At 46.1% G+C, this 27,283-nt stretch overlaps 1 protein-coding gene across 3 annotated transcripts in view; it reads right to left on the bottom strand.

Moving 5' to 3' along the window:
- Positions 1 to 575: 575 nt before the first annotated feature.
- Positions 576 to 27,283, bottom strand: part of CS (citrate synthase) — a 31,251-nt gene continuing 4,543 nt past the window's right edge. For 2 of the 3 annotated variants that reach the window (XM_045365443.2, XM_045365444.2), the window contains exons 2-11: positions 15,902 to 15,952; positions 15,228 to 15,335; positions 13,033 to 13,098; positions 12,140 to 12,271; positions 11,703 to 11,891; positions 4,886 to 5,085; positions 3,894 to 4,023; positions 3,668 to 3,769; positions 2,474 to 2,683; positions 576 to 2,139 (exon numbers count right to left, since the gene is read on the bottom strand). In XM_045365443.2, coding sequence (XP_045221378.2) covers positions 1,969 to 2,139; positions 2,474 to 2,683; positions 3,668 to 3,769; positions 3,894 to 4,023; positions 4,886 to 5,085; positions 11,703 to 11,891; positions 12,140 to 12,271; positions 13,033 to 13,098; positions 15,228 to 15,335; positions 15,902 to 15,952 — 1,359 coding nt within the window. In that variant the 3' untranslated portion in view covers positions 576 to 1,968. Of the gene's footprint in view, positions 2,140 to 2,473; positions 2,684 to 3,667; positions 3,770 to 3,893; positions 4,024 to 4,885; positions 5,086 to 11,702; positions 11,892 to 12,139; positions 12,272 to 13,032; positions 13,099 to 15,227; positions 15,336 to 15,901; positions 15,953 to 22,036; positions 22,124 to 27,283 lie in introns of all 3 variants that reach the window. The other variant, XM_005571217.4, reaches the window with a different exon arrangement.

Here is a 27,283-nt window from a genome sequence, read left to right on the forward strand (position 1 = left end):
TACCCACCCCCTTGCCTATTTATAGACTTTTTCAGAAGGTCAGTTGCAGCAGGGATCTCAGGACAGAATCATCTGGTCTCGGACCTCCCATATATGTGATGCCCTCAGGACCACCTCTTGTTATTTTTGGGACCTCCTTCAGGGAAGCTGTAAAGAACAGGCACGCCAAGAAGTACCAGAGCCCTCTAGTGGCTCTGGTCCTGAGGTAGCAGTACTAGCCCATTCGTCCATGGTACAGTTTGTTCCTTTCTCAGTGGGCTAGACCAGTTCTTGGATTAGTCACATAAGCAATTGAGAGTCTCAGCTATAGCCCTTGAGTATGTTGCCTTAGACAAAATTAGCAAAGTTAGGGGCTAAACATCAAGGACTTCCTAACCTTGAGGAAGGACAGAAACCTCCTTTGGAAATCTCTCAGGGAGGCTTTCCTCTGGTTAAGGTAAAAGAGTCAAACCTGCCTAAAGATAAATGGATACAGATTACTTTACTTATAACCCACTAAGTTCAGGATCTTGCTAGCTAGATTCTTTACCTCATAATAAAGATTCTTCCAGGCCTTATTTAATAGTAGGCTCAAGCATTGTTAATAAAAACATTTATTTTGCATTTTATACAGAACAACCTGAAGTTTGCATCATGACTTGACATTTACCCAGGGGTTTACAGTGTGTCCAACTCAACAGTGTGGTTCTGGGACTGGGTATCCACACAAACACAGGCAGGAGTTTGGAGGAAAGATGGGGGCACAGCAGGAGTGTATCTCAATCCTTTCTCAAAGAAGAGGAAGTAGAGCATTCTGAGTTGCTGAAAACCTGTGCAAATGGGGCTTCTAAAACAAACATTGTACTGTGAGCTCTCAGGGAAAGGGAGGAAAAGGATATTGATAAATAAGGAGGCATTTTCTTGAGGCAGGGGACGAGGAGGGAGGTTTACTATTTTTAATGCCCTCAGCCCCAGTACCTGATAATCAGAGGAGACCATGTCCAATCTTGAATCAATTATCTGTTCAAAAAGAGGTGCTATTACCCTAGGGACAAGACCCTGAAAATATCATGCTGGTCATTCCTGAGTCCCTGTTCTATGCCCCACAGCATGTTAAAAGACAGGGGTTGGTGGCGGGTGGGGAGATCAGAGGATAGTGGCTTGTATTCTATGGAAGTAAAAAACTTAGTTCACATTAAGCACTGATAAAACCCAATGACTGGGCCCACAGATCTGAGAGGTCTCTAGCAGGGACCAAGAGGGGTGGTCCAGAACATCCTCAGCCTGAGGTGCAACAGGTGTAGAAAGTCTGGGAGGAGGAGGTGAGTATTAAAGTAATGGGAAACAGAACACTCCCAGACCTTAATTGGATAGTTTTTTAAAAAAGAAATCAAACATTGGGTGCCAGTCACAACAAATGCCATGCCTTTATGGTCACTTGATAGTATAAAAAAATTGCCAAAGCACGTCCAGCTAACCAACAGGTCTTGCTAGAAAGTGTTTGTGTGTATGGGAGAGTGCCAAGGGGCTTGGTACAGCTGACTATCCAACACGATTCCTATGGAAACAGAAGGGGCAGAGTCCTGGTTTGCTGGCTTATTGAGGGCTTGGCAGAGAAGAAGCTAAAGCTCCGAAGTGACTGCAGGTTCTCTGCAACTGGCTTTGACCCATGGAAACAGGAGGCAGATTCTCACTCTAGAGATAGTGAGGGGGCCAAACCTACTCATACCACAGGCATTAGTCCCCGTCATCCTCCAGGACCACCCCTGTGATGGGCAACTCATACCAGGCAGGGGAAGGGAGCTGATTAGGGAAGAAGGGATCATTTTTCATCTTTTAAAGTCTTAATTTATATTTTAACCTCAAACATATTATCAGTGCCTCAGATATAATTTAATCTTATGTCTTTAAAGGCCCCCTGAAACAAAAGTATACTTTTTATTTAGGCTTCCTCACTTTCTGGTAGTCACTTTCCCCCAGTCTCCAGTTTTACCCTGACTTAGAGTCCACAAACTTCATCAGACCCTCTGTACTCATGGACTTGGGCCTTTCTAGAGGGAAGCCTAAGGCTCGGCTCCAGATGAGCTGTGCCAGTACACCCAATGCTCGTGACACCCCAAACAGGACCGTGTAGTAATTCATCTCCGTCATGCCATAATACTGTAAGGTAGAAGAGAAAAAGGGTTTAAGGCAGAGGCAGAGACAGTGGCATGTACAAGTCCTGGGTGATAGAAACCTTAAAAGCTCAATTTTCTGTTTTTCTCCAAGGACTTAGCCCAGTCAACCTTAAATAGAAATGACACTGAGAAAAGTATAGCAATTGGGATTCTGAAAACAGAGCAACCCCAACCCTCAACCCTGTCATAGTCAACTTTATCAAAATGCTCTGTGAAGGAAGTCCTTGCTCTGACTAGGAGTTAACTGACTTTGTTCATGACAGATAACAATAGGGTTTGGTACAAATTAGAGGGAAAAGAGGGAAAGGAGGACTTACCTGGAGCAGCACCCCACTGTGAGCATCTACATTGGGCCAAGGATTCTTGGCTTTACCCTGCTCTAAGAGGACATTGGGCACAATCTTGTATAGCTGAGCAACCAACTTAAACATGGGGTCATTAGGCAGGTGTTTCAGAGCAAACTCTCGCTGACAGGTATATCGTGGATCAGTCTTCCTCAGTACCGCATGGCCATAGCCTGGAACAACCTGTAAAGAGTGGGGAAAAAAGATAGTATTCTCAGTAGAAATTCTTTTATTTTTTGAGACAGGATCTCACTCCTCTGTCACCCAGGCTGAAGTGCAATGGCATGATCACATCTCATGACAGCCTCGACCTCCCATGCTCAGGCAATCCTCCCACTTCAGCCTCCAGAGTAGCTGGGACCGCAGGTGCACACCAACACACCTGGCTTTTTTTTTTTTTTTGGTAAAGATGGGGTCTGGCCAGGTGCGGTGGCTCACGCCTGTAATCCTAGCACTTTGGGAGGCTGAGGTGGGCGGATGACCTGAGGTTGGGAGTTCGAGACTAGCCTGACCAACTGACCAACTCGGAGAAACCCCGTCTCTACTAAAAATACAAAATTAGCTGGGCATGGTGGTGCATGCCTGTAATCCCAGCTACGAGAGGGTGAGGCAGGAGAATCGCTTGAACCCGAGAGGCGGAGGTTGCAGTGAGCCAAGGTTGCACCACTGCACTCTAGCCTGGACAACAAGAGCGAGACTCTGTCTTTAAAAAAAAAAAAAAAAAAAGATTAGGGTCTATGTTGCTCAGGCTGGTCTCAAACTCCTGGGCTCAAGCGATTCACCCACCCTGGACTCCCAAAGTGCTGAGATTATAAGCGTGAGCCACCACACTCGACCTATTTAAAATCTTTTTTTAGAGACAGGGTCTTGCTATGTTGTCCTGGCTGGAGTGCAGTGGCTATTCACAGGAGTGATCTTGGCACACTTCAGACTTGAACTCCTGGCCTCAAGCAATCCTCTTGCCTCGGCCTCCCAAGTAGGCGGGACTACCGGTGCATGCCATTGTGCCCAACTAGAAATTCTGTTCTAAATTCTTCAAGGTAGATAAATGAAAAAAAAAAAAAATCTCTAATTTAGGGACCTCTTTCATTCTTTTCTTCTTAATTCTTCCAAATTGCAGAACTTGGGTCTTGGTTTCTTTCCTAGTCATTAAGCATCTCTGCTTACCCGTCCCGAGTTGAGTGTGTTCCAGATGTAGTCTCGTAACTTCTCATCTGACACATCTTTGCCAACTTCCTTCTGCAGCTGTGTTAGCCAGACAAGCACTTCCTATGGGTAAGGTTTGGGGAAAAAGGGCATGTTAATACATATGCCAGGAGACAATGCCAAGATCAGAAACAAAGCATGGGGTAAGGAAAACATGTAGCAGGAAAATAAAAAAGAATAGTCTTACCTGATTTGCCAGTCCATGGAGAGGCCCTGCCAGCCCGTTCATGGCTGCTGCAAAGGACAGGTAAGGGTCTGAAAGGGCACTGCCCACCAAGTGGCTGGTATGGGCACTTACATTGCCACCCTCATGGTCACTGTGGGGAAGTAAGAAGGGAGAGCCAAGGGGAGAAAGAAGGGGCAGATTATGGAAACCTTGCTGTTCTCTTATTTGCCACTTACTAGCCTAGTTACGGGCTCATGCCAGCCTATAGCCAGTCAGTTACACCTAAGCTCTTATAAAAGACATCCTAATCTTGGCCAGGTGCGGTGGCCCACGCCTATAATCTTAGCACTTTGGGAGGCCGAGGCGGGCAGATCAAGAGTTCAAGAGATCAAGACCATCCTGGCCAACATGGTGAAACCCCATCTCTGCTAAAAATACAAAAATTAGCTGGGCATCATGGCACACACCTGTAGTCCCAGCTACTTGGGAGGCTGAGGCAGGAGAATCACTTGAACCTGGAAGTGGAGGTTGCAGTGAGCCAAGATTGCGCCACTGCACTCCAACCTGGCGACAGAGCAAGATTCCACCTCAAAAACAACAACAACAACAACAAACATCCTAATCTCATTACCAGCTTTTGTTCACTCATCCACAGCTGGAGAGGTTACTGGCTGATGATGCCTGTATGCTCTGCTCCATGACTCCAACCTAGGTTTAATAGCAATGGCCCGAAGAGGGAGCTCCTGGAAAGCCGAAGGACTATCTAATGTGAGCAGCTAGTACCTTTTCCCAGCCAGAAGCACCATCTTATTCTCAGCATGGTTATGGTAATTTCTTTAGGCCTCTTGACCTTCCTTACTAGACCCTTTTCTTGCCTTGTATCATCCTTGATGCCACATTTCTGTCTTCTTGCTGCCTATCATCTGTTCTCAGAAGATGAGAACATAAAGGAGCTTTTAAAAAAATTTCCCAGTTGAGGCTCCTAGCGGCTGTGGTTGCTGGGTCTAGCTTACCTGTGGATGGTGAGGTACAGGCGCATGAGCTCAGTGAACTGAGACTCAGTATAGCCTAACATGTTGGTGAAATTGTGGGACCAGTCCAGATTAGAGTCAATGGCCCCAATACCGCTGCCTTCTCTGTAGAGATTTCGGTAGATCTTTGCTGCAATACAAGGTAGCTTTGCGATTAAATCCATAGAGTCTTCATAAATCAACTGACAGAAGAGGAGCAAGATGGAGAAAAAAAAAGGAATTATCAGCAAAGAAGAATTAGACAGGGATATTGTCTGTCCTCCATGAATTGGGGCTATTTGGGGTGATGGTCAGTTATATGATGGGTTGTTATATATTGAGTATGTCTGAAAGTAGAGAAAAATCATAACCATTTAATTGAATAACTATTATGACCCAGGCACTAAGTGATTTGTAATACTATCTAGTGTACACTAAAACATTATTCCCAATGCTTACTACTACAAAGTATATAATGACTGCCGTTTTAAAGATGAGCAAACTAAGGCTCATAGTATTAGGTTAAATGCCAAAGTCAGGTTTGAACTCTGATATGGTTTTTTGAGATGGAGTTTCACTCGTTACCCGGGTTGGAGTGCAATGGTGCAATCTTAGCTCACTGCAACCTCCACCTCCCAAGTTCAAGTGATTCTCCTGCCTCAGCCTCCCAAGTAGCTGGGATTACAGGCATGTGCCACCACGCCCAGCTAATTTTGTATTTTTAGTAGAGACGGGGTTTCTCCATGTTGGTTAGCCTAGTCTAGAAACTCCTGAACTCAGGTGATCTGCCTCCCTTGGCCTCCCAAAGTGCTCGGATTACAGGTGTGAGCCACCATGCCTGGCCCTCTGATATGTTTAATCATGATCTTTTTCACTACACCATGACTTTACATTCACTGTGTTAAGACACTAGGTTTTATAGCCAGGTATGGTGGCTCACGCCTATAATGCCAGCACTTTGGAAGCCTGAGGCTCGCAGATCACTTAAGGTCAGGAGTTCAAGACCAGCTTGGCCAACATGGTGAAACCCTGTCTCTTCTAAAAATACAAAACATGAGACAGGCATGGTACGGGCAGGCACCTATAATCCAGCTACTCCAGAGACTGAGGCAGGAAAATTGCTTGAACCCGGGAGGTGGAAGTTGTAGTGAGCCGAGATCGCGCCACTGTACTTCAGCCTGGACCACAGAGCGAGACTGTCTCAAAAAAAAAAAAAAAAAAAAAAAAGGCCAGGCACGGTGGCTTACGCCTGTAATCCCAGCACTTTGGGAGGCCAAGGCGAGCAGATTACGAGGTCAGGAGATCGAGACCATCCTGGCTAACACGGTGAAACCCCGTCTCTACTAAAAATACAAAAAATTAGCCGGGTGTGTTGGCAGGTGCCTGCAGTCCCAGCTACTCGGGAGGCTGAGCCAGGAGAATGGCCTGAACCTGGGAGGTGGAGCTTGCAGTGAGCAGAGATCGTGCCACTGCACTCCAGCCTGGGTGACAGAGCGAGACTCCATCTCAAAAGAAACAAAACAAAACAAAACAAAAAACCACTAGGTTTTAATAATGAATTCTATATTCCATCTTTCAAAGAAAATTCACTGTATATGCCAAGGATCAAACAGTGATATTCAATTGTTATTTAATAACAAAGGCTTCCTTTTATTTTTTTTGGAGATGGAGTCTTGCTCTATCGCCCACGCTGGAGTGCAGTGGTGTGATCCTGGCTCACCACAACCTCCACTTCGCGGGTTCAAGCGATTCTCCTGCCTCAGCCTCCTGAGTAGCTGCGATTACAGGATGTGCCACTATGCCCGGCTTAATTTTGCATTTTTAGTAGAGGGGGGTTTCACCATGTTGGTCAGGCTAGTCTCACACTCCTGACCTCAGGTGATCCGCCCGCCTTGGCCGCTCAAAGTTCTGGGATTACAGGCGCGAGCCACCGCGCCCGGTGAGGCTTCCATTCTTTAAGCACTTACTATGCAACAGGTACTGTGCTAGTTATATTATTTGCAGTATTACCTTTTCTGTTCTTACAATAATCCTGTAAGGTTACATATACCTCTTTTTATAGATGAGGAAATCGGGGCTTAGCTAAGTTACCTTGTACAAGGTCACCCATGTAGCCAAGAAGCATTACCTAGCTTACATTATTAACTCATATCACATTTAGTTTTTGAGACGGAGTCCTGCCCTGTCGCCCACGCTGGAGTCCTATGGCACGATCTCAGCTCACTGTAACCTTCACCTCCTGGGTTCAAGCAATTCTTGTGCCTTGGCCTTCTGAGTAGCTGGGATTACAGGTGTGCACCACCATGCCTGGCTAATTTTTTGTATCTTTAGTAGAGACAGGGTTTCACCATATTGGTGAGGCTGGTCTCGATCTCCTGACCTCAGGTGATCCACCGCACCCGGCCCATGCCACTTTTTAAAAAGTTGATAAACAGGCCAAGCATGGTGGCTCACGCCTGTAATCCCAGAACTTTGGGAGGCTGAGGCGTGCGGATCACGAGGTCAACAGATCGAGATCATCCTGGCCAATAAGGCAAAACCCTGTGTCTACTAAAAATACAAAAATTAGCTGGGCGTGGTGGTGTGCACCTGTAGTCCTAGCTACTCAGGAGGCCAAGGCAGGAAAATTGCTTGAACCCAGGAGGCGGAGGTTGCAGTATGCTGAGGTCATGCCACTGCACTGCAGCCTGAACGACAGAGTGAGACTCTGTCTCAAAAAAAAAAGAAGTTGGTAAATAAAAAGCGTATATTTTTGGTTTGTTTTATTTTGAGACAAAGTATTTTGAGACAGAGTCTCGCTCTATCACCCAGGCTGGAGTGCAGTGGTGCTATGTTGGCTCACTGCAACCTCTGCCTCCCAGGTTCAAGCGATTCTCCCACCTCAGCTTCCCGAGTAGTTGGGATTACAGGTGTGCACCACCACGCCCAGCTAATTTTTGTATTTTTTTGTAGAGATGGGGTTTCGCCATGTTGGCCAGGCTGGTCTTGAACTCCTGACCTCAAGTGATCTGCCTGCCTTGGTCTCCCAAAGTGCTGGAATTACAAGCATGAGTCTCCACGCCTGGCCTACTAGCAAAACTTGATCTGTCAGCTACTTCAAAAATTTGATTAAATTCAACAGCTTAAGGTTACTTCACAATTAAACAGCTGGTTGCATCAGAGCAATCAATCTCCTTGTTCTGAGTGACCTTAAGTCAATTAGAGGCCTAGAAGCTAAACTCTTTCAACTCAAGGGATTATACTGTTCATCTAGAGTTAATGGAAATTATTATAGAAGAAATGTTCTGTGCAGAAGATCATCCTCTTAAGGTATATGTAAAAAAACTTAAAAGCTCAAGAAGGCTGGGCACCATGGCTCACTCCTATAATCCCAGCACTTTGGGAGGCTGAGGCAGGCAGATCACAAGGTCAGGAGTATCTCAACATAGATGAGGCCATATGCCTCATGCCTGGCCAACATAGTGAAACATAGTGAAACTCTGTCTCTACTAAAAATACAAAAATTAGGCCGGGTGCGGTGGCTCAGGCCTGTAATCCCAGCACTTTGGGAGGTGAAGGTGGGTGGATCACAAGGTCAGGAGTTCAAGACCATCTTGGCTAACATGGTGAAACCCCAACTCTTCTAAAAATACAAAAAATTAGCCGGGCATGGTGACAGGCGCCTGTAGTCCCAGCTACTCGAGAGTCTGAGCAGAAGAATCACTTGAACCTGGGAGGCGGAGCTTGCAGTGAGCAGAGATCACGCCACTGCACTCCCGCCTGGGTGACAGAGTGAGACTCCATCTCAAAAAAAAAAAAAACCCACAAAAATTAGCCAGGCGTGGTAGTGCACGCCTGTAGTCCCAGCTACTGGGGAGGCTGAGGCTGAAGAATTGCTTGAACCCAGAAGGCAGAGGTTGTGGTGAGCTGAGATTGCACCACTGCACTCCAGCCTGGGCAACAGAGTGAGACTCCATCTCAAAAAAAAAAAAAAAAAAAAAAAAAAAAGGGGGCGGGCATGGTGGCTCACACCTGTAATCCCACATCCCAGCATTTTGGGAAGAGGTGGGCGAATCACCTGAGTTCAGGAGTTCTAGACCAGCGTAGCCAACATGGCGAAACCCTGTCTCTACTAAAAACACAAAAATTAGCCAGGAATGGGGGTGTGCACCTGTAATGCCAGCCAGGCATGGGGGTATGTGCCTGTAAGTCCTTGTTATTTGGGAGGCTGAGGCAGGAGGATCACTTGAGTCCAGGAGTTCGAGGTTACAGTGAGCTATGATCATGCCACTGCATCCTGGCCTGGGTGATTAGAGAGAGACCTATTTCTAAAAAAATAAAAATAAAAACAGCCAGGCGCGGTGGCTCATGTGCCATTTCACTCCAGCCTGGGTGACAGAGCAAGACTCCATCTCAAAAAAATAAAATAAATAAATATAAAGAAAAAGAGGCCGGGCACGGTGGCTCATGCCTGTAATCCCAGCACTTTGGGAGGCCGAGACGGGTGGATCACGAGGTCAGGAGATCGAGACCATCCTGGCTAACACGGTGAAACCTCGTCTCTACTAAAAATACATTTAAAAAAATGAGCCAGGCGTGGTGGCGGGCGCCTGTAGTCCCAGCTATACGGGAGGCTGAGGCAGGAGAATGGTGTGAACCCGGGAAGCGGAGCTTGCAGTGAGTGGAGATCGCGCCACTGCACTCCAGCCTGGGTGACAAAGCAAGACTCCGTCTCAAAAAAAAAAAAAAATATATATATATACACACACACACACACATATATATACACATATATATATACACACACACACATACATATATATATATATATATATATAAAGAAAAACAAAATGAAAAGCAAAATATTAAGATTATATGACCTTTTGTACCTGCTAATGTGTGCAGGTACAAATATACACATTCACACCACCTAAAGCATTTATAAATAAGCCTTTATAAACAAATGCTTTAGGTGGTGTGAATGTGTATATTTTGCATCATTCTGATACCAACTCCCTAATGCCAACCAAGTTAATATCAATTTTAAATGCTGTCTTCCTCAACTGCAAATACAATTCTCTATACACAGTTGGTGCCGAATTAATATTGACCAACCAAATGAATCTAGATTTGCCAAGGACCCAAGGGGGTTGCATCAGAGTAGTGGATCATGCTCTTCTGTGTTTTGCACCACAGTGAACTCTTTAGGGCCATCTTGGTGGCCGGCACCTCCTGGCCAAAAAGCATTTAATGTACCTGCTTTGTAAAAAGAAAATTTTCTGTTCCTATACTACCTATCTCCAAATAAGAAGCAAAAGAAAATGGTTCATCCTCCTGTAAACCTAGCCAGATCAATTGTACTTTTACCCAGTGTTTCTGAGTTTGTGGGCTCCTAGAAGAGGATGGAAGGAATTATGTACTATGCAGTGGGATAAGAAACAATCTTTCCATACCCCAACCAGAGTTTTAAACTATTGACACTTCATTTTCAGAGAATAAAGCTCATTTGTTTCTGGATCTGGAGCCTATTCCAGGGATACTAACCACTCTACCACCCCTCATGTATATCTTAGGTTGGCTAGCCGAGAACATGACTGATTGGCATTAGTCCTCCTAGACTCCAGAGTTGGAAGTAATTGCTGTTCTCCCAACTTGTAAGATTTCTCAAAGTTTTCCGTATTTGAAGAAGATGGGGAAGGAAAGTGACCCTCTGGAGCTAGTGTTGAGACTGCTCTGTGAAACCTTCCTCAGGGACCCTGCAGTTAAGTCACATCCTTTTCTTTTCTTGTTTTTTCCTTTTTATGTACAGATGGGATCTTGCTATGTTGCCCAGGCTGATCTCAAACCCCTGGCCTTAAGCAATCCTCCCAACTCAGCCTCGTGAGTCACTGAGATTATAGGTGTGAGCCACCTACCTAGGTCTCTTTTCTGTTTCAACAGCCCTGTGTACATACCTCTGTTACAGCAAGACTATGGAATTTTTTTTTAGATGGAGTCTCACTCTGTCACCTAGGCTGAAGTGCAGTGGTGCAATCTCGGCTCACTGAAACCTCTACCTCCCGGGTTCAAGTGATTCTTCTGCCTCAGCCTCCTGAGTAGCTGGGATTACAGGCGGCCGCCATCACACCCCGCTAATTTTTGTTTTGTTTTTTTTTTTTTTTTTTTTGAGACGGAGTCTTGCTCTGTAGCCCAGGCTGGAGTGCAGTGGCCGGATCTCAGCTCACTGCAAGCTCCGCCTCCCGGGTTTGCGCCATTCTCCTGCCTCAGCCTCCTGAGTAGCTGGGACTACAGGCGCCCGCCACCTCGCCCGGCTAGTTTTTTGTATTTTTAGTAGAGACGGGGTTTCACCGTGTTAGCCAGGATGGTCTTGATCTCCTGACCTCGTGATCCGCCCGTCTCGGCCTCCCAAAGTGCTGGGATTACAGGCTTGAGCCACCGCGCCCGGCTAATTTTTGTATTTTTAGTAGAGATGGGGTTTCATCATATTGGCCAAACTGGCCTTGAACTCCTGACCTTGTGATCCGCCCGCCTTGGCCTCCCAAAATGGGATTATAGGCATGAGCCACTGTGCCCGGCCGACTATGGAATTTTAATAATTTCTTTTTTTACACATATGTCAGACTAACCAAACAAACAGTCTTGGTGATAGAAACCATACTCTACTCAGCTTTGTAATTCCAACAACTGACAAAAAACAAGCCTCCAGTGAAAATTCGTTAAGTTAGTTTCTGATTAACTCAGAGGTAATTTTTCTAAAGATTCTATATTTTTTTTCCTTCCCTTCACACTCAAGTCCTTTGACTCCCCATCACACACGGATCACCCCACCCAAACTTCCTACCTCCCAGTACTTGGTTCGGCTGATACCCTCTGCATATGCTCGGGCAAAGTTACTTTCACTGTTGAGGGCTGTAACGGCTGCACTGAGCTGAGACATGGGGTGTAGATTGGTGGGAAAGTTGTCCAGCATGGTGACCACATGGGAAGGCAGAGCTGCCCTCTTTGCCCACTCTTTTGAGAGCCAAGATACCTGTGGAAAAAGAGAGTGCTCAGAACACCAGAAAGGACAAGGAAGGAGAAAAATAAAAAAGGACAGCAACATCTGAGTAAAAAAAACCCAGGACAGTTGAATCCAATCCATTTACATAGCAGAACTCTGCTCTGATTTCTTCCCCTCACTACGCATCTCTATAAATGTTGGATCAGCATTAAGTGTCTGAGATTAGAGAAAGGCAAAGAAGGGGAATGAGAAGAGCTAATAACAACTTTCTGCTTTACCTGTTCCTCTGTTGGGATCTGTCCAGTTACCAGCAGCCAAAATAAGCCCTCAGGCAGGGGTTCTTCCCCACCCTTAGCCTTGGGTAGCAGTTTCTGGCATTCAGGGATACTAAAGCCTCGGAAACGGATGCCCTTGAGAGAAGAGAATTACAACTCAAGTTTATAGAAGTCACACAACTGACTGGTCTTACTCATCAGGCCTTACGACAAGTTAGAGCAGAACTTTTTTGTAGACATGGGGTCTTGCTATGTTGCTCAGACTGGTCCCAATCTTCTGACCTCAAGCAGTTCTCCACCTTGGCCTCCCAAAGTGTTAGGATTACAGGGGCAAGCCACCATGCCTAGCCCAGAATTTTTTTTTTTTCCCCGAGGTGGAGTCTCGCACTGTTACCCAGGCTGGAGTGCAGTGGCGCGATCTCGGCTCACTGCAAACCCCACCTCCTGGGTTCACGCCATTCTCCTGCCTCAGCCTCCTGAGTAGCTGGGACTACAGGCGCCTGCCACCACGCCTGGCTAATTTTTTGTATTTTTAGTAGAGACAGGGTTTCACCATGTTAGCCAGGACGGTCTTGACCTCCTGACCACGTGATCTGCCCACCTCAGCCCCTCAAAGTGCTGGGATTACAGGCGTGAGCCCCCGCGCCCGGCCCAGAACAGAACTTTTAAAGCTTAAATCTTCACATAACTTACCTCTGGTTTTGTACTTTTATTTTTATTAGTTGATATATTTAAAAGGTAAACTTGTTCTTCAATTATTCCATACATATGTCTTCTCTACCTTCCAATATATGAAGCTAGGTGCTGTTTTGTGCTTACCCTTATTGGTCCAATCCACGGTTTGCATATTTGCACAAACTCAATGATTATTAGTAATTGATATGAAAATGTCTTACCTCATCAGGATCAAGAACGGATGTTTCATAGACCAATCCCTTCATGCCTCTCATGCCACCATACATCTAGAGGATGAAGAAAAAAGGGAAAAAAAAAAAAAGAAAAAAAGAGGCTGTGGCTAGCAATCAGAATGATTCAGGCTAGAACTTGTTAGAACTTCATGGGATCTGGGAGAGAAAATTTATTCTTTGACTTGTAAGACTTCATTTGGTGAGAGATGTCTGAGGAGTCAGCTTACTAAAGAATTAAACTTTGTGGCCAGGCACAGTGGCTGACACCTGTAATCCCAGCACTTTAGGAAGCTGAGGCAGGTGGATTACCTGAGGTCAAGAGTTTGAGATTAGCCTGGCCAACATGGTGAAACCATGTCTCCACTAAAAATAAAAAATTAGCAGGCATGGTGGTATGTGCCTGTAATCCCAGCTACTTGGGAGGCTGAGGCAGGAGAATCGCTTGAACCCAGGAGGCAGAAGTTGCAGTAAGCCAAGATCACACCATTGCATTTCAGCCTGGGTAACAAGAGCAAAACTCCATCTCAAAAAAAAAAAAAAAGAGAGAGAAAAAAAAAAGAAACTTTGTGGCCAGCTGCAGTGGGGCTCATGCTTGTAATCCCAGCACTTTGGGAGGCTGAGGAGGAGGGAGGATCACTAGAGCCTCTCACAGAGTCTCACTGTCACTCAGGCTGGAGTGCAGTGGCGCAATCACAGCTTATTGCAGCCTTGACTTGCAGGCTCAGGTGATCCACCCACTTCAGCCTCCTGAGTAGCAGGGATTACAGGAACGTGCCACCATGTCCGGCTAATTTTTTGTATTTATTATTATTATTTTTTAAAGAAACGGAGTTTAGGCCGGTCACAGTGGCTCATGCCTGTAATCCTGGCACTTTGGGAGGCTGAGGTGGGCAGATCATGAGGTCAGGATATCGAGACCATCTTGGCCAACATGGTGAAACCCCATCTCTACTAAAGATACAACAATCAGCTGGGCGTTTGTGGCGCGTGCCTGTAATCCCAGCTACTCGGGAGGCTGAGGCAGGAGAATCACTTGAACCCGGAAGGCAGAGGTTGTAGTGAGCTAAGATCATGCCACTGCACTCCAGCCTGGTGACACAGTGAGATTCCGTCTCAAAAAAATAAAAAATATAAAAAAAAAAAACACAAAGAAATGGGGTTTTGCCAGCCATATTGCCCAAGCTGATCTTTTTTTTTTTTTTCCCAGATGAAGTCTCACTCTGTTGCCCAGGCTGGAGTGCAATGGCGCAATCTCGGCTCACTACAACCTCTGCATCCTGGGTTTAAGCGATTTTCCTGCCTCAGGCTCCTGAGTAGTTGGGATTACAATTGCCTGCCACTACGCCCAGCTAATTTTTATATTTTTAGTAGAGACAGAGTTTCACCATGTTGGCCAGGATGCTCTCGAACTCCTGACCTCAGGTGAGCTGCCCGCCTCGGCCTCCTAAAGTGCTGGGATTACAGGCATGAGCCACTGCACCAGGCCTGGAAATGAAATTTTTTAAGTTGAGAAATCACTATCTTTCTTTTTTTTTTTTGTTTTGGAGATAGGGTCTCCCTCTGTTGCCCAGGCTATATAGTACAGTGGCATAATCATGGCTCACTGCAGCCCTGAACTCTTGGGCCCAAGCAATCCTCCTGCCTCTGCCTTCCCAGTAGCTAGGACTACAGGGGCATCCCACCATCTCTCGCTAATTTTAAAAATTTTTCTTTCATAAAGATGGTATCTCCCTTTGTTGATCGAGCTGGTTAACTCCCCGCCTCAAGTGATTCTCCATCTGCAGCCTCCCAAAATGCTGAGATAATAGGCATGAGCCATCGCGCCCAGTCACTATCTGTAATATTTCTGTCTGTGTTTGATTCCTTTTCTTATTGTATTTCACTTTTTTCCTCCTGCCCACTCAACCACTCCCCAACATACCCTACCCTCAAATTCCAACCAATCAAAGCAAACACAATGAGTTCTATTCTAGGAGAAGGGGATGGAGACCAATAAGCTAAAAACTGTTGAGAAACTATCACCTGAGGTGCTCAGAGTCTGAAGGATAGGGAAAAGTCATCCTAAAGCTGTCCTACAGGGCCTGTGGGACAGAATGCTTTTGAATAGTCAGTGGGGAGAATGGTACTTTTGTTGAAGCACATTACAGAGCTACTTTTCCTAGCCAAAGTCACACAACCCTTACCATGTCCACAGTGATTTGGCCCACCACCGTCTTGCCATGTTGCTGCCTGAAGGTTTTAATTCTGGCCTGCTCCTTAGGTATCAGGTCAGCCAATATGTCTTTCAAATTCTAAAAAGAAAAATAGAAGGGCTAAGCAATGGTCTAAAAGTTTATTAGATTTCCTACAAAGTAGGTGTGTGAAGAATTTGCTTTTTAGAGCTGACTTTATCTGCCAGGGAAGTCTGGCCAACTACTCTGCATAAATGCGGGTAAAATAGTAGGCAGGTGGAGGAAGGAATGAACAGTTAATGTTTAATGGGACAGTTTCTCAGTTTGGGCAGATAAAAGTTCTGGAGATGGATGGTTGCACAATAATGTTAACATATTTACTGCCACTGAACCATATACTTAAAAATGATTAAAATGGTAAATTTTATGTTATGTATATTTTACACTATTAAAACATTTAAAAGAATTAGGCAAATGTATTGATATTCCCATCTCACTATACCATTCAGTAAATTATTTCTTAAATAGTAGTATAATAATAATAGCAGCTATAACAATAACAATAATAATAAACACTCCCAGGAAATACTCAGGATAATAACAGGCCAGGTGGTTGCCAAATCCTCTGCCCCAAGGTCAGGCTGGCCCCAGTGATTCTTATTCTTGTCTTCTTTTCCAAACCTTACCGTAGAGGAAGCACTGGCATGCCGGGCTGCAAGAACAAGACAAGATGCATTCTGCAAAGCAAAAAAGAAAACCTTACATAACTGTTACCCCTCCCTCCTTTGTATTAACAAGAAGGAGTTACAGTGACTCAACCTCTCTCTTCATCTTAGCCTCTTAGGGCAGTTTGACACAAGAAGCTGTAAAAGGCCCCGAACAGTCTGGAAGGAGTTACCACTATGGAGACAGCAGGAGGTTTAACACTGCTTTTTTTCATCTATAGCTTCACTAGCATTCCTTGAAGACAGTCTCTTTCCCATCATCTGGGTTCCAGAGCAGAGCAGTTGTCAATATTTTTGAGTGACTCCAAGGAAAACGAACGAAGAGACTGAGCAATTACTTAACACTGCTGTTAAGATCTCTCCTGCACCTGGTCTTTTGGCGGCACTTCAACCTCTCTAGTCTGGGAAAGACCACAGGCAGAGGGCAGCCGTTCACAACGGTACTTCTGACCCTCCTGGAAAAAGCACAAAGATTATCTACAAAGAAGCTGACAGAAGACTACTCATTAGCAGAAATGGAAACTTACAAAGTTTCTAAGAGTGTCAAAAGAAAATAATTAGTTTGGCTGGGTGCGGTGGCTCATGCCTGTAATCCCAGCACTTTGGGACGCTGAGGTGGGTGGATCACCTGAGGTCAGGAGTTCAAGACCAGCCTTGCCAACATGGTGAAACCTGTCTCTACTAAAAATACAAAAATTAGCCAGCTGTGGTATGGGCGGGCACCTGTAATCCCAGCTACTCAGGAGGCTGAGGTGGGAGAATGGCTTAAATCTGGGAGGCAGAGGTTGCAGTGAGCCAAGATTGCGCCATTGCACTCCAGCCTGGGCAAATGAGCAAGACTCTGTCAAAAAAAAAAAAAAAAAAAAAAAAGAGACACTCTTGTTGCCCAGACTGGAGTACAATGGCATGATCTCAGCTCACCGCAACCTCTGCCTTCTGGGTTCAAGCGATTCTCCTGCCTTAGCCTCCCTAGTAGCTGGGATTACAGGCATGCACCACCACGCCCGGCTAAATTTTTTTTGTATTTTTAGTAGAGATAGGGTTTCACCATGTTGGCCAGGCTGGTCTCAAACTCCTGACCTCAGGTGATCCGCCTGCCTCGGCCTCTCAAAGTGCTGGGATTACTGGCATAAGCCACCGCACTAGGCCATACACCAACTTTGAAATAAGATGACCAATTAGGTTACTAACTAGGAATACGGCCTGAGGCAAGGAAATTAATTTTTCTGTAGTAGATTTTGAAAAACAAATTGAGATAATCATATCAAGCCTAAGTTTTCTGCTCTATAAAATGGTTCTAATACCACACACCTTACAGAATAGTCCCATGATAATTAAATTACAGTGGACATAAAAGTGCTTTGCAAACTTAGAAGATTACACACAGAAATAAACTAATCCTGGAGCAAGGCTGCACCTGTCATCCTTTTGTCAAAAGGCCAGAGATACCTTTTCTAGTAACTACTGCACTGCTCTCTGTGTAGAAAATTGCTACCTGCCTGGGGTGAGAGTTCTATAGGGTTGAAGGCTTTTTAGAATTTTTTTTTTTTTTGAGATGGAGTCTCACTCTGTCACCCACACTGGAGTGCAGTGGTGTGATCTCGGCTCACTGCAAACTCTGGCTCCTGAGTTCAAGTGATTCTCGTGCTTCAGCTTCCTGAGTAGCTGGAATTATAGGCACGCGCCACCATGCTTGGCTAATTTTTGTATTTTTAGTAGGGACAGAGTTTCATCATGTTGTCTAGGCTGGTCTCAAACTCCTGACATCTGGTGATATGCCTACCTCGGCCTCCCAGATTTTTAGAATTTTTAAAATTTAGTTCCCCTATTTCTGCTGGGGCGGAGAGGAGGACTGAAAAGAGGCCCTTCAGAAAGGTCACTCTTTCCCCTAGGCTGGAATATAGTGGCATGTTCACAGTTCACTGTAGCCTTGAATTCCTGGGCTCAAGTGATACTCCCACCTCTGGGACTACAGGCGCACATCACCAAGCCCGGCTAATTAAAAAAAAAAAAAATTTGTAGAAATGGGGTCTTGCTATGTTGCCCAGGCTGGTCTCCAGTGGTCCTGGGCTCAAGTGATCCTCCATTCTCAGCCTCCCAAATGCTGGGATTACAGGTATGCAACACCGCACCCCGCCAGAAAAGATTACCTTTTTTTTTTTTTTTTTTTTGAGACGGAGTCTCACTCTGTCTCCCAGGCTGGAGTGCAGTGGCCGGATCTCAGCTCACTGCAAGCTCCGCCTCCCAGGTTCACACCATTCTCCTGCCTCAGCCTCCCGAGTAGCTGGAACAACAGGCGCCCGCCACTTCGCCCGGCTAGTTTTTTGTATTTTTTAGTAGAGACGGGGTTTCACTGTGTTAGCCAGGATGGTCTCGATCTCCTGACCTCGTGATCCACCCGTCTCGGCCTCCCAAAGTGCTGAGATTACAGGCTTGAGCCACCCAAAGATTACTTTTAAAAGAATCAATCCAAAGGAAATTCAGAGAGCACAGACCAAGCCAGTATGTTCCTAAAGCAAAGGAGGAACACCTCAACTAGTTACCAGGGCTGTCCTTAACTCCTTTTCTTAACTTCCTAAAGAGTCTCCTATTTCTTTTTTTTTTTTTTTTTTTTTTTTTTTTTGAGACGGAGTCTCGCTGTGTCTCCCAGGCTGGAGTGCAGTGGCGTGATCTCGGCTCACTGCAAGCTCCGCCTCCCGGGTTCACGCCATTCTCCCGCCTCAGCCTCCCAAGTAGCTGAGACTACAGGTGCCCGCCACCACGCCCGGCTAGTTTTTTGTATTTTTAGTAGAGACGGGGTTTCACCATGTTAGCCAGGATAGTCTCGATCTCCTGACCTCGTGATCCACCCGCCTCGGCCTCCCAAAGTGCTGGGATTACAGGCTTGAGCCACCGCGCCCGGCCAAGAGTCTCCTCTTTCTTACTGAGGATCATTTGAGCAAGAAATAGGCAGCACAAACAGCCCTTCACAGCCCTTACACCCTACATGGGCAAATAGGAAGCTGAACCCAGCACTGAAGATGTAACTTTGCTCGTTCTTTCTTTCTCTCTCTCTTTTTTTCTTTTCCTTTCTTTCACAAAAAAAGTGGGCAAAGAAAACATGCTAATAACTTCAAACTATTGTTCTACAGAGTTAACCTTGTTTAAGCTATTCCACAGTTTAAAGTCCCACAGATTCTCTATTATAGAGGCCCCTTGTCCCAGAGACTGCATCAGCCCAGCAGGAGACCTTTTAATTGTGGGTGGTTGTTTGCTGTGGTGATTTTTAAAAAATTATATATTTTAAACTTTTTTTTTTATAGAGACAGGGGTCTTGCTATATTGTCCCGGCTGGTTTCGAACTCCTGGGCTCAAACGATCCTCCTACTACCTCAGTCTCCCTTAGTGCTGAGATTACAGGCATGAGTCGCTGCAACCAGCTGACTTTCTGTTTTGTTTTGAGACAGCATCTTGCTCTGTTGCCCAGGCTCAGTGCAGTGGCTTGATCTCAGCTCCCTGCAACCTCCGCCTCCCAGGTTCAAGCGATTCTCCTGCCTCAGCCTCTCGAGTAGCCAGGATTACAGGCACCTGCCACCATGCCCAGCTAATTTTTATAGTTTTTTAGTAGAGACAGGGTTTCACCACATTGGCCAGGCTGGTCTCAAACTCCTGACCTCAAATGATCTACTTGCCTCAGCCTCCTAAAGTGCTGAGAATACAGGAATGAGCCACAGTGCCCGGCAGATTTTCTGTTTTTGTTTGTTTGTTTTTGAGAAGGAGTCTCACACTGCAACCCAGGCTGGAGTGCAATGGCACGATCTTGGCTCACTGCAACCTCTGTCTCCTGGGTTCATGCGATTCTCCTGCCTCAGCCCCCTGAGTAGCTAAGATTACAGGTGCACACGTGGCCGGGCGCGGTGGCTCAAGCCTGTAATCCCAGCACTTTGGGAGGCCGAGGCGGGTGGATCACGAGGTCAGGAGATCGAGACTATCCTGGCTAACATGGTGAAACCCCGTCTCTACTAAAAATACAAAAAACTAGCCGGGCGTGGTGGCGGGCGCCTGTAGTCTCAGCTACTTGGGAGGCTGAGGCGGGAGAATGGCGTGAACCCGGGAGGCGGAGCTTGCAGTGAGCCCAGATCACGCCACTGCACTCCAGCCTGGGAGACACAGCGAGACTCCGTCTCAAAAAAAAAAAAAAAAAAAAAGATTACAGGTGCACACCAACACACCCGGCTAATTTTTTGTATTTTTAGTAGAGATGGAGTTTCACTATGTTGGCCAGACCGGTCTTGAACTTCTGACCTCGTGATCCATCCACCTCGGCCTCTCAAAGTGCTGGAATTACAGGTATGAGCCACCACGCCCAGCTCAGACTTTCTATTTTTAAAGAGTCTACAGGGAACATCATATGAAAGAAGTTGAAGTCTCTCCATAATTTTTCCATTTCTAAACCATCTTGAAGTTTCTATAATGGTTGGCCAGGCGCAGTAGTTTATGTTGTAATTGGAGGGTGGGCGGATCACTTGAGGTCAGTTTGAGACCAGCCTGGCCAACATGGTAAAACCCCCACATCTACTAAAAATCATTTCTACTACACTTCTCTACGACTTACTGGCTAACTCTAGCCAAATCATTTAACCTTTCTGTGCCTCAGTTTCTGCATCTGTATAAGGGGAAACAATAATAATGCCTGCTTCAAAGGATTGTTATGAAGATTAAGTGTGTCAATATTTACAAAGCATTTAAAACTGTGTCTGGCACAGCCCAAGTGCTATGTGTTTGTTACATAATAAATATGATAGCCACTTTCTTTTTCTAATTTTTTTTTTTTTTTTTTTTGAGATGGAGTCTCGCTCTGTGGCCCAGGCTGGAGTGCAGTGGCAGGATCTCAGCTCACTGCAAGCTCCGCCTCCCGGATTTACGCCATTCTCCTGCCTCAGCCTCCTGAGTAGCTGGGACTACAGGCGCCCGCCACCTCGCCCGGCTAGTTTTTTTTTTTTTGTATTTTTTAGTAGAGACAGGGTTTCACTGGGTTAGCCAGGATGGTCTCGATCTCCTGACCTTGTGATCCGCCCGTCTCGGCCTCCCAAAGTGCTGGGATTCTAATTTTTTTGAGACGGAATCTCGCTCTGTCACCCAGGCTGGAGTGCAGTGGCGCAATCTCCACTTACAGCAAGCTCCACTTTCCAGGTTCACACCATTCTCCTGCCTTAGCCTCCCAAGCAGCTGGGACTACAGGCGCATGCCACCATGCCCAGCTAATTTTTTTTGTATTTTTAGTAGAGATGGGGTTTCACTGTGTTAGCCAGGATGGTCTCGATCTCCTGACCTCATGATCCGCCCGCCCCGGCCTCCCTAACTGCTGGGATTACAGACGTGAGTCACTGCACCCGGCCTACGATAGCCACTTTCTAGCACTCTTCGGTGTCAGGTTCAGTCATGTTTTTTGCTAAACCTGAAGCTTAAGAAAAACAAAGATATCACAGGAATTTTAAAGGCAGCAATTCATTGGTAAGATTGCTCAAAAAGGGTAGAGTAGAAAAAATTCAACTTAGGACAGCTTCATCTAATGATGTAGATAGAGTACAGAGCACTTGATTTGGAGTTAGGAAAGGAAATCTGGGTTCTAAGTCCTAGCTCCATTACTAATTAACTAAGACAACCAAAGCAAAACAATTAACTACTATTTATCTTCCCATTTCCATAATTAAGATAACACTTAAACTACTTAACTCAGAGTCTGATTCTCAGGCTCCAATAAGGACATATATGCAAAAGTAGTCAAATCTTGTTACTTAAAATGTGACCTCCTCGCCAGAAGTATTAACATTTCTTGGGCCTCAGACCTACTGAATCCAAACAGTTTAGATATGGGGTTACCAAGGACCAAGTCCTAAATTAACTTTCTGCCACTTTCCCACTGTGTTATCTTGGCTATGTAACCTAATTTTTAAGTCTCAGTTTTTACATTTCTAAAATGGTAACAATAAAAGCCAATTTCAGAGTAGTTAACTAAATAAAATAATACTCATAAAAGCATCTAGAACAGTGCCTTGTGCATAGCTGAATTCAGTAAATATTTGTTTCTTAGAAATGCGTTGGCCTATTACCTACCATCAAGTGTCAGAACTTCCTGGGAGTGGGATCCCAGGAAAGAGGCAGTCAAGCCTGAGGCAGAGGTGAATGGATAATTCCTTCCAGCTGTGAAATACAAAATAAAGTCCCAATTTTCTTTCTTTTCTTTTTTTTTTAAACAGCCATCAAGGAAAAGATACCAGTTTTCTTTTTAAGGGCTTCTTGACCAAGAAGGGAGGAGTCTCAGGGAGAAGAAATAAATTTAACTAACCCACCAGCAGAGCAAATGACTCTAGACAGGAGGTGCTTGAGGACTGTCACACCAAAGGCTACATATCATTTCCTCTACCGCGTGGCTGCCAAAGAAAGCTGCTGAATGGCTCTGAACAGTACATTCAGGTTATATTCACTGATGAGACAGGTAGATTACAAACCTCTGAATCATCCCTGAACATCTACCTCCCAGCTTCTCCCCCAACCCTGGAGGTGTGACAGTTGGGCTTTTGGTTTCTGGATGCACGCCACCTGTAGAGTCACCTTACTGGAACAGCAGCTCTCAGGTGAATCAGGCAGTCATCTCACTCAATAGGTCAACTCCTTCATGGGGAGAGTTGGAGAGGGTTACTTCCAAAGACAAGGGCCTGGCTCACAATGTCTGACAGTCAGTATTCTCTATAGTGTGGAGGTGGCGTTATCACAATCACTAAGAGGTTTTTCCCCCACAATCACTAAGAGCTCATTTGTTGCCAACCCTTACAAGAACTCCTCTAGTGAATCTGCTATTATTGATAGAAGTGGGCTGTAGCCCTCAAATGTGGTAAGATGAAAAAACATAAAAATTAAAAGAGGCCAGGTGTGGTGACTAACTCCTTCCTTTGTTCTCCTCTGCCTTTGCCTCTTTTCAAAAGTTCTGTTGCAGCCGGGTGCGGTGGCTCATGCCTGTAATCCCAGCACTTTGGGAGGCTGAGGCGGGTGGATCACGAGGTCAGGAGATCAAGACCATCCTGGCTAACACGGTGAAACCCCGTCTCTATTAAAAAAAATACAAAAAATTAGCCAGGTGTGGTGGTAGGCGCCTGTAGTCCCAGCTACTCAGGAGGCTGAGGCAGGAGAATGGCGTGAACCCGGGAGATGGAGCTTGCAGTGAGCCGAGATCGTGCGGCTGCACTACAGCCTGGGTGACAGAGCAAGACTCCATCTCAAAAAAAAAAAAAAAAAGCCGGGCGCGGTGGCTCAAGCCTGTAATCCCAGCACTTTGGGAGGCGGAGACGGGTGGATCACGAGGTCAGGAGATCGAGACCATCCCGGCAAACACGGTGAAACCCCGTCTCTACTAAAAATAAAAAAAAATTAAAAAAAATTAGCCGGGCCTGGTGGTGGGCGCCTGTAGTCCCAGCTTATCGGAAGGCTGAGGCAGGAGAATGGCGTGAACTCGGGAGGCGGCGGACCTTGCAGTGAGCGGAGATCGCTCCACTGCACTCCAGCCTGGGCGACAGAGCGATACTCTGTCTCAAAAAAAAAAAAAAAAAAAGAAGTTCTAAGTTGCTAGCCAATCGGGACAAATACAAAATGCGAGGTCCCATTCCAGACAATGGAAACTGGACACAGCAATAGGGTGGATGCGCCAGGTTATAAATGACCTTATCTCCTTTGTTCGGTGTACTCTCGTGGCAAAACTGCTGGCATGTACTCTTTCTGCAGAAAGTATAAAAATGGCCTTGATGGCCAGGTGCGGTGGCTCACGCCTGTAATCCCAGCACTTTGGGAGGCCGAGGCGGGCGAATCATGAGGTCAGGAGATCGAGACCATCCTGGCTAACATGGTGAAACCCTGTCTCTACTAAAAAGAAAAACAAACAAACAAACAAACAAACAACAACAACAAAAAGCCGGGTGTCATGGTGAGCGCCTGTAGTCCCAGCTACTCGGAGGCTGAGGAAGGAGAATGGTGTGAACCCGGGAGACGGAGCTTTCAGTGAGCAAAGTTGGCGCCACTGCGCTCCAGCCTGGGTGACAGAGCAAGACTCCATCTCAAAAGAAAAAAAGGCCTTGCTGAGTAAATTTATGTTCAAGTGTTGTTTCTTTACAGCACCAGAGAACAAGAATTTCAAACAGGAGGCTGAGGCAAAAGAATCGCTTGAACCCAGGAGACTGAAGCTGCAGTGAGCTGAGATTGTGCTACCGTACTCCAGCCTGGGCAACAGAGGAGACTCTGTCTCAAAAAACAAAACAATCCCACTTACTCAATATAGGTTATTTTCCTCTTACTCCTTAGCCTATTATCATCACAGTCCCATATCTAGCACCCTCACCCTACAGTCAAGCAGCCAAATTTTCTTTGATTCTCCATCCTAGGCACATCCAGAGTCTGTCTGTCCTGCTGCATAGCCAGGATATGTCCTACCACATATCCACATAACCAACGTTAAAACCTTGGGGGAGGCTGGGCACAGTGGCTCATGCCTACAATCCCAGCATTTCTGAATTAAAAAGCAAGACTCCATCTCTACAAAAAATAATTTTAAAAATTAGAAAACAGGCTGGACGCAGCTCTCACCTGTAATCCCAGCACTTTAGGAGGCCAAGGCAGGTGGATCACCTGATGTCAGGAGTTCAAGACCAGCTTGGCCAACATGGCAAAACCCTGTCTTTACTAAAAATATAAAAATTAGCCAGGCATGGTGGCACACGCCTGTAGTCCCAGCTACTCGGGAGGCTGAGGCAGGAGAATTGCTTGGACCCGGGAGGCGGAGGTTGCAGTGAGCTGAGATCGCACCACTGCACTCCAGCTTGGGTGACGGAGCAAGACTCCGTCTCAAAATAATACTACTAAAAAAAATTTAGTAAACAAAACAAAAAAACCTTGGGGAAGAAGCTCCTGATTTTAACAGGGACTTCATCCTTCATCAACAAAAGATCAGGACTGGCTTAGCTGATGGAGCAAACACAATACACTAATAACCAGTAGGAAAAAACCCTGTGCTACAGACACTTCCAATGCAGAAGGAACAACTTGCATTCAGAGAAAACTAACACAAATAGGACAAAGGCTCCTCTCTCCCCAGAACCAGGTCAGAGAACTAAAGCCATTTAATGTGTGTGTTTCACAATGGTGATACTGGAAGTCGGTTTGGCACTACAAGGTCAGGCCACTTAAAAGCCTGAGCAGAGTAATCTACAGATTTCATACTTTGACCTCCTTCATAGTCACAGACATTTCCTTAATAATTCTACCTGTCATTTTCCAACAGTCTCGTCACGTGAACAGTCGCTGATCACGGCCGGATGCAGTGGCTCATGCCTGTAATCCCAGCACTTTTGGGAGGCCAAGGTAGGCCGATCACCTGAGGTCAGAGGTTCAAGACCAGTCTGGCCAACATGGTGAAACCCTGTCTCTACTAAAAATATAAAAATTAGCTGGGTGTGGTGGCGCACGCCTGTAATCTCAGCTAATCGGAGGCTGAGAAAGTACAATTGCTTGAACCCAGGAGGCAGAGGTTGCAGTGAGCCAAGATCATGCCACTGTACTCCTGCCTGGGTGACAGAGCAAGACTCCATCTCAAAAAAAAAAAAAAAAAAAAAAAGATGCACTGATCACTCAGTAAGGAGGACTGCAAAAGATACTCCTCCAGCTTCCATCTTCAGAAAGGAATCACAAGTCTATTTTTTTTTTTTTTTTTTTTGAGGCGGAGTCTCGCTCTGTCGCCCAGGCTGGAGTGCAGTGGCCGGATCTCAGCTCACTGCAAGCTCCGCCTCCCGGGTTCCCGCCATTCTCCTGCCTCAGCCTCCCGAGTAGCTGGGACTACAGGCGCCGCCACCACGCCCGGCTAATTTTTTTTGTATTTTTAGTGGAGACGGGGTTTCACTGTGTTAGCCAGGATGGTCTCGATCTCCTGACCTCGTGATCCGCCCGTCTCGGCCTCCCAAAGTGCTGGGATTACAGGCTTGAGCCACCGCGCCCGGCCTATTTTTTGTTTTTTGAGACCAAGTCTCTGTCACCCAGGCTAGCTAGAGTGCAGTGGTGCGATATCGGTTCACTGAAATTTTCGCCCCCTGGGTTCAAGCGATTCTCCTGCCTCAGCCTCCTGAGTAGCTGGGATTATAGGCACCTGCCACTGTACCCAGCCAGGAATCACAAATCTTAAACTTTCCTTTCAGTAGAAACACTTACTGTTCGTTTCTTTTTTTTGGAGACGAGTCTCACTCTATTGCCCAGGCTGGAGTGCGGTGGCATGATCTCAGCTCTCTGCAATCTCCGCCACCCCGATTCAAAGCGATTCTCGTGCCTCAGCCTCCCTAGTAGCTGGGATTACAAGCACCTGCCATCACGACTGGCTAATCTGTATATTTTTAGTGGAGAAGGGGTTTCACCATGTTAGCCAGGCTGGTCTTGAACTCCTGACCTCAAGTGATCTGCTCGCCTCAGTCTCCTAAAGTGCTGGGATTACAGGTGTGAGCCACTGTGCCCAGCCAACGCTTATTGTACTTTAATTTAACAAACTTTTTTTTTTTTTTTTTTTTTTTTTCTGAGATGAGTCTCCCTCTGTCGCCCAGGCTGGAGTGCACTGGTGCAGTATCGGCTCACTGCAAGCTCCGCCTCCTGGGTTTATGCCATTCTCCTGCCTCAGCCTCCCGAGTAGCTGGGACTACAGGCACCCGCCACCTCGCCCGGCTAGTTTTTTGTATTTTTTTAGTAGAGACGGGGTTTCACTGTGTTAGCCAGGATGGTCTCGCTCTCCTGACCTCGTGATCCGCCCGTCTCGGCCTCCCAAAGCGCTGAGATTACAGGCTTGAGCCACCACGCCCGGTGGTGGCTCAAACTTTTTTTTTTTTAAAGAGACAAGGTCTTGCTATGTTGCCAGGCTGATCTCAAACCACTGGCCTCGAGTGATCCTCCTACCTCAGCCTCCCAAAGTGCTGGAATTACAGACATGAGCCACCATGCCTAGCTAATATTTCTTGGCGGGGCATGGTGGCTCATGCCTGTATTCCCAGCACTTTGGGAGGCTGAGGTGGATGGATCACGAGGTTAGGACAATGAGACCATCCTGGCCAACATGCTGAAACTCCGTCTCTACTAAAAATACAAAAATTAGCTCAGTGTGGCGGTGCGTGCCTATAGTTCCAGCTACTCAGGAGGCTGAGGCAAGAGAACCACTTGAACCTGGGAGGCAGAGGTTGCAGTGAACCGAGATCACACCACTGCACTCCAGCCTGAGTGACAGAGCAAGACTCCATCTCAAGAAAAAAAAAATTCTTGAACACCTACTTATTATGTGTACACTAA

Source organism: Macaca fascicularis, chromosome 11, assembly GCF_037993035.2.
Source record: "Macaca fascicularis isolate 582-1 chromosome 11, T2T-MFA8v1.1".
NCBI classification, from domain to species: Eukaryota; Metazoa; Chordata; class Mammalia; order Primates; family Cercopithecidae; genus Macaca; species Macaca fascicularis.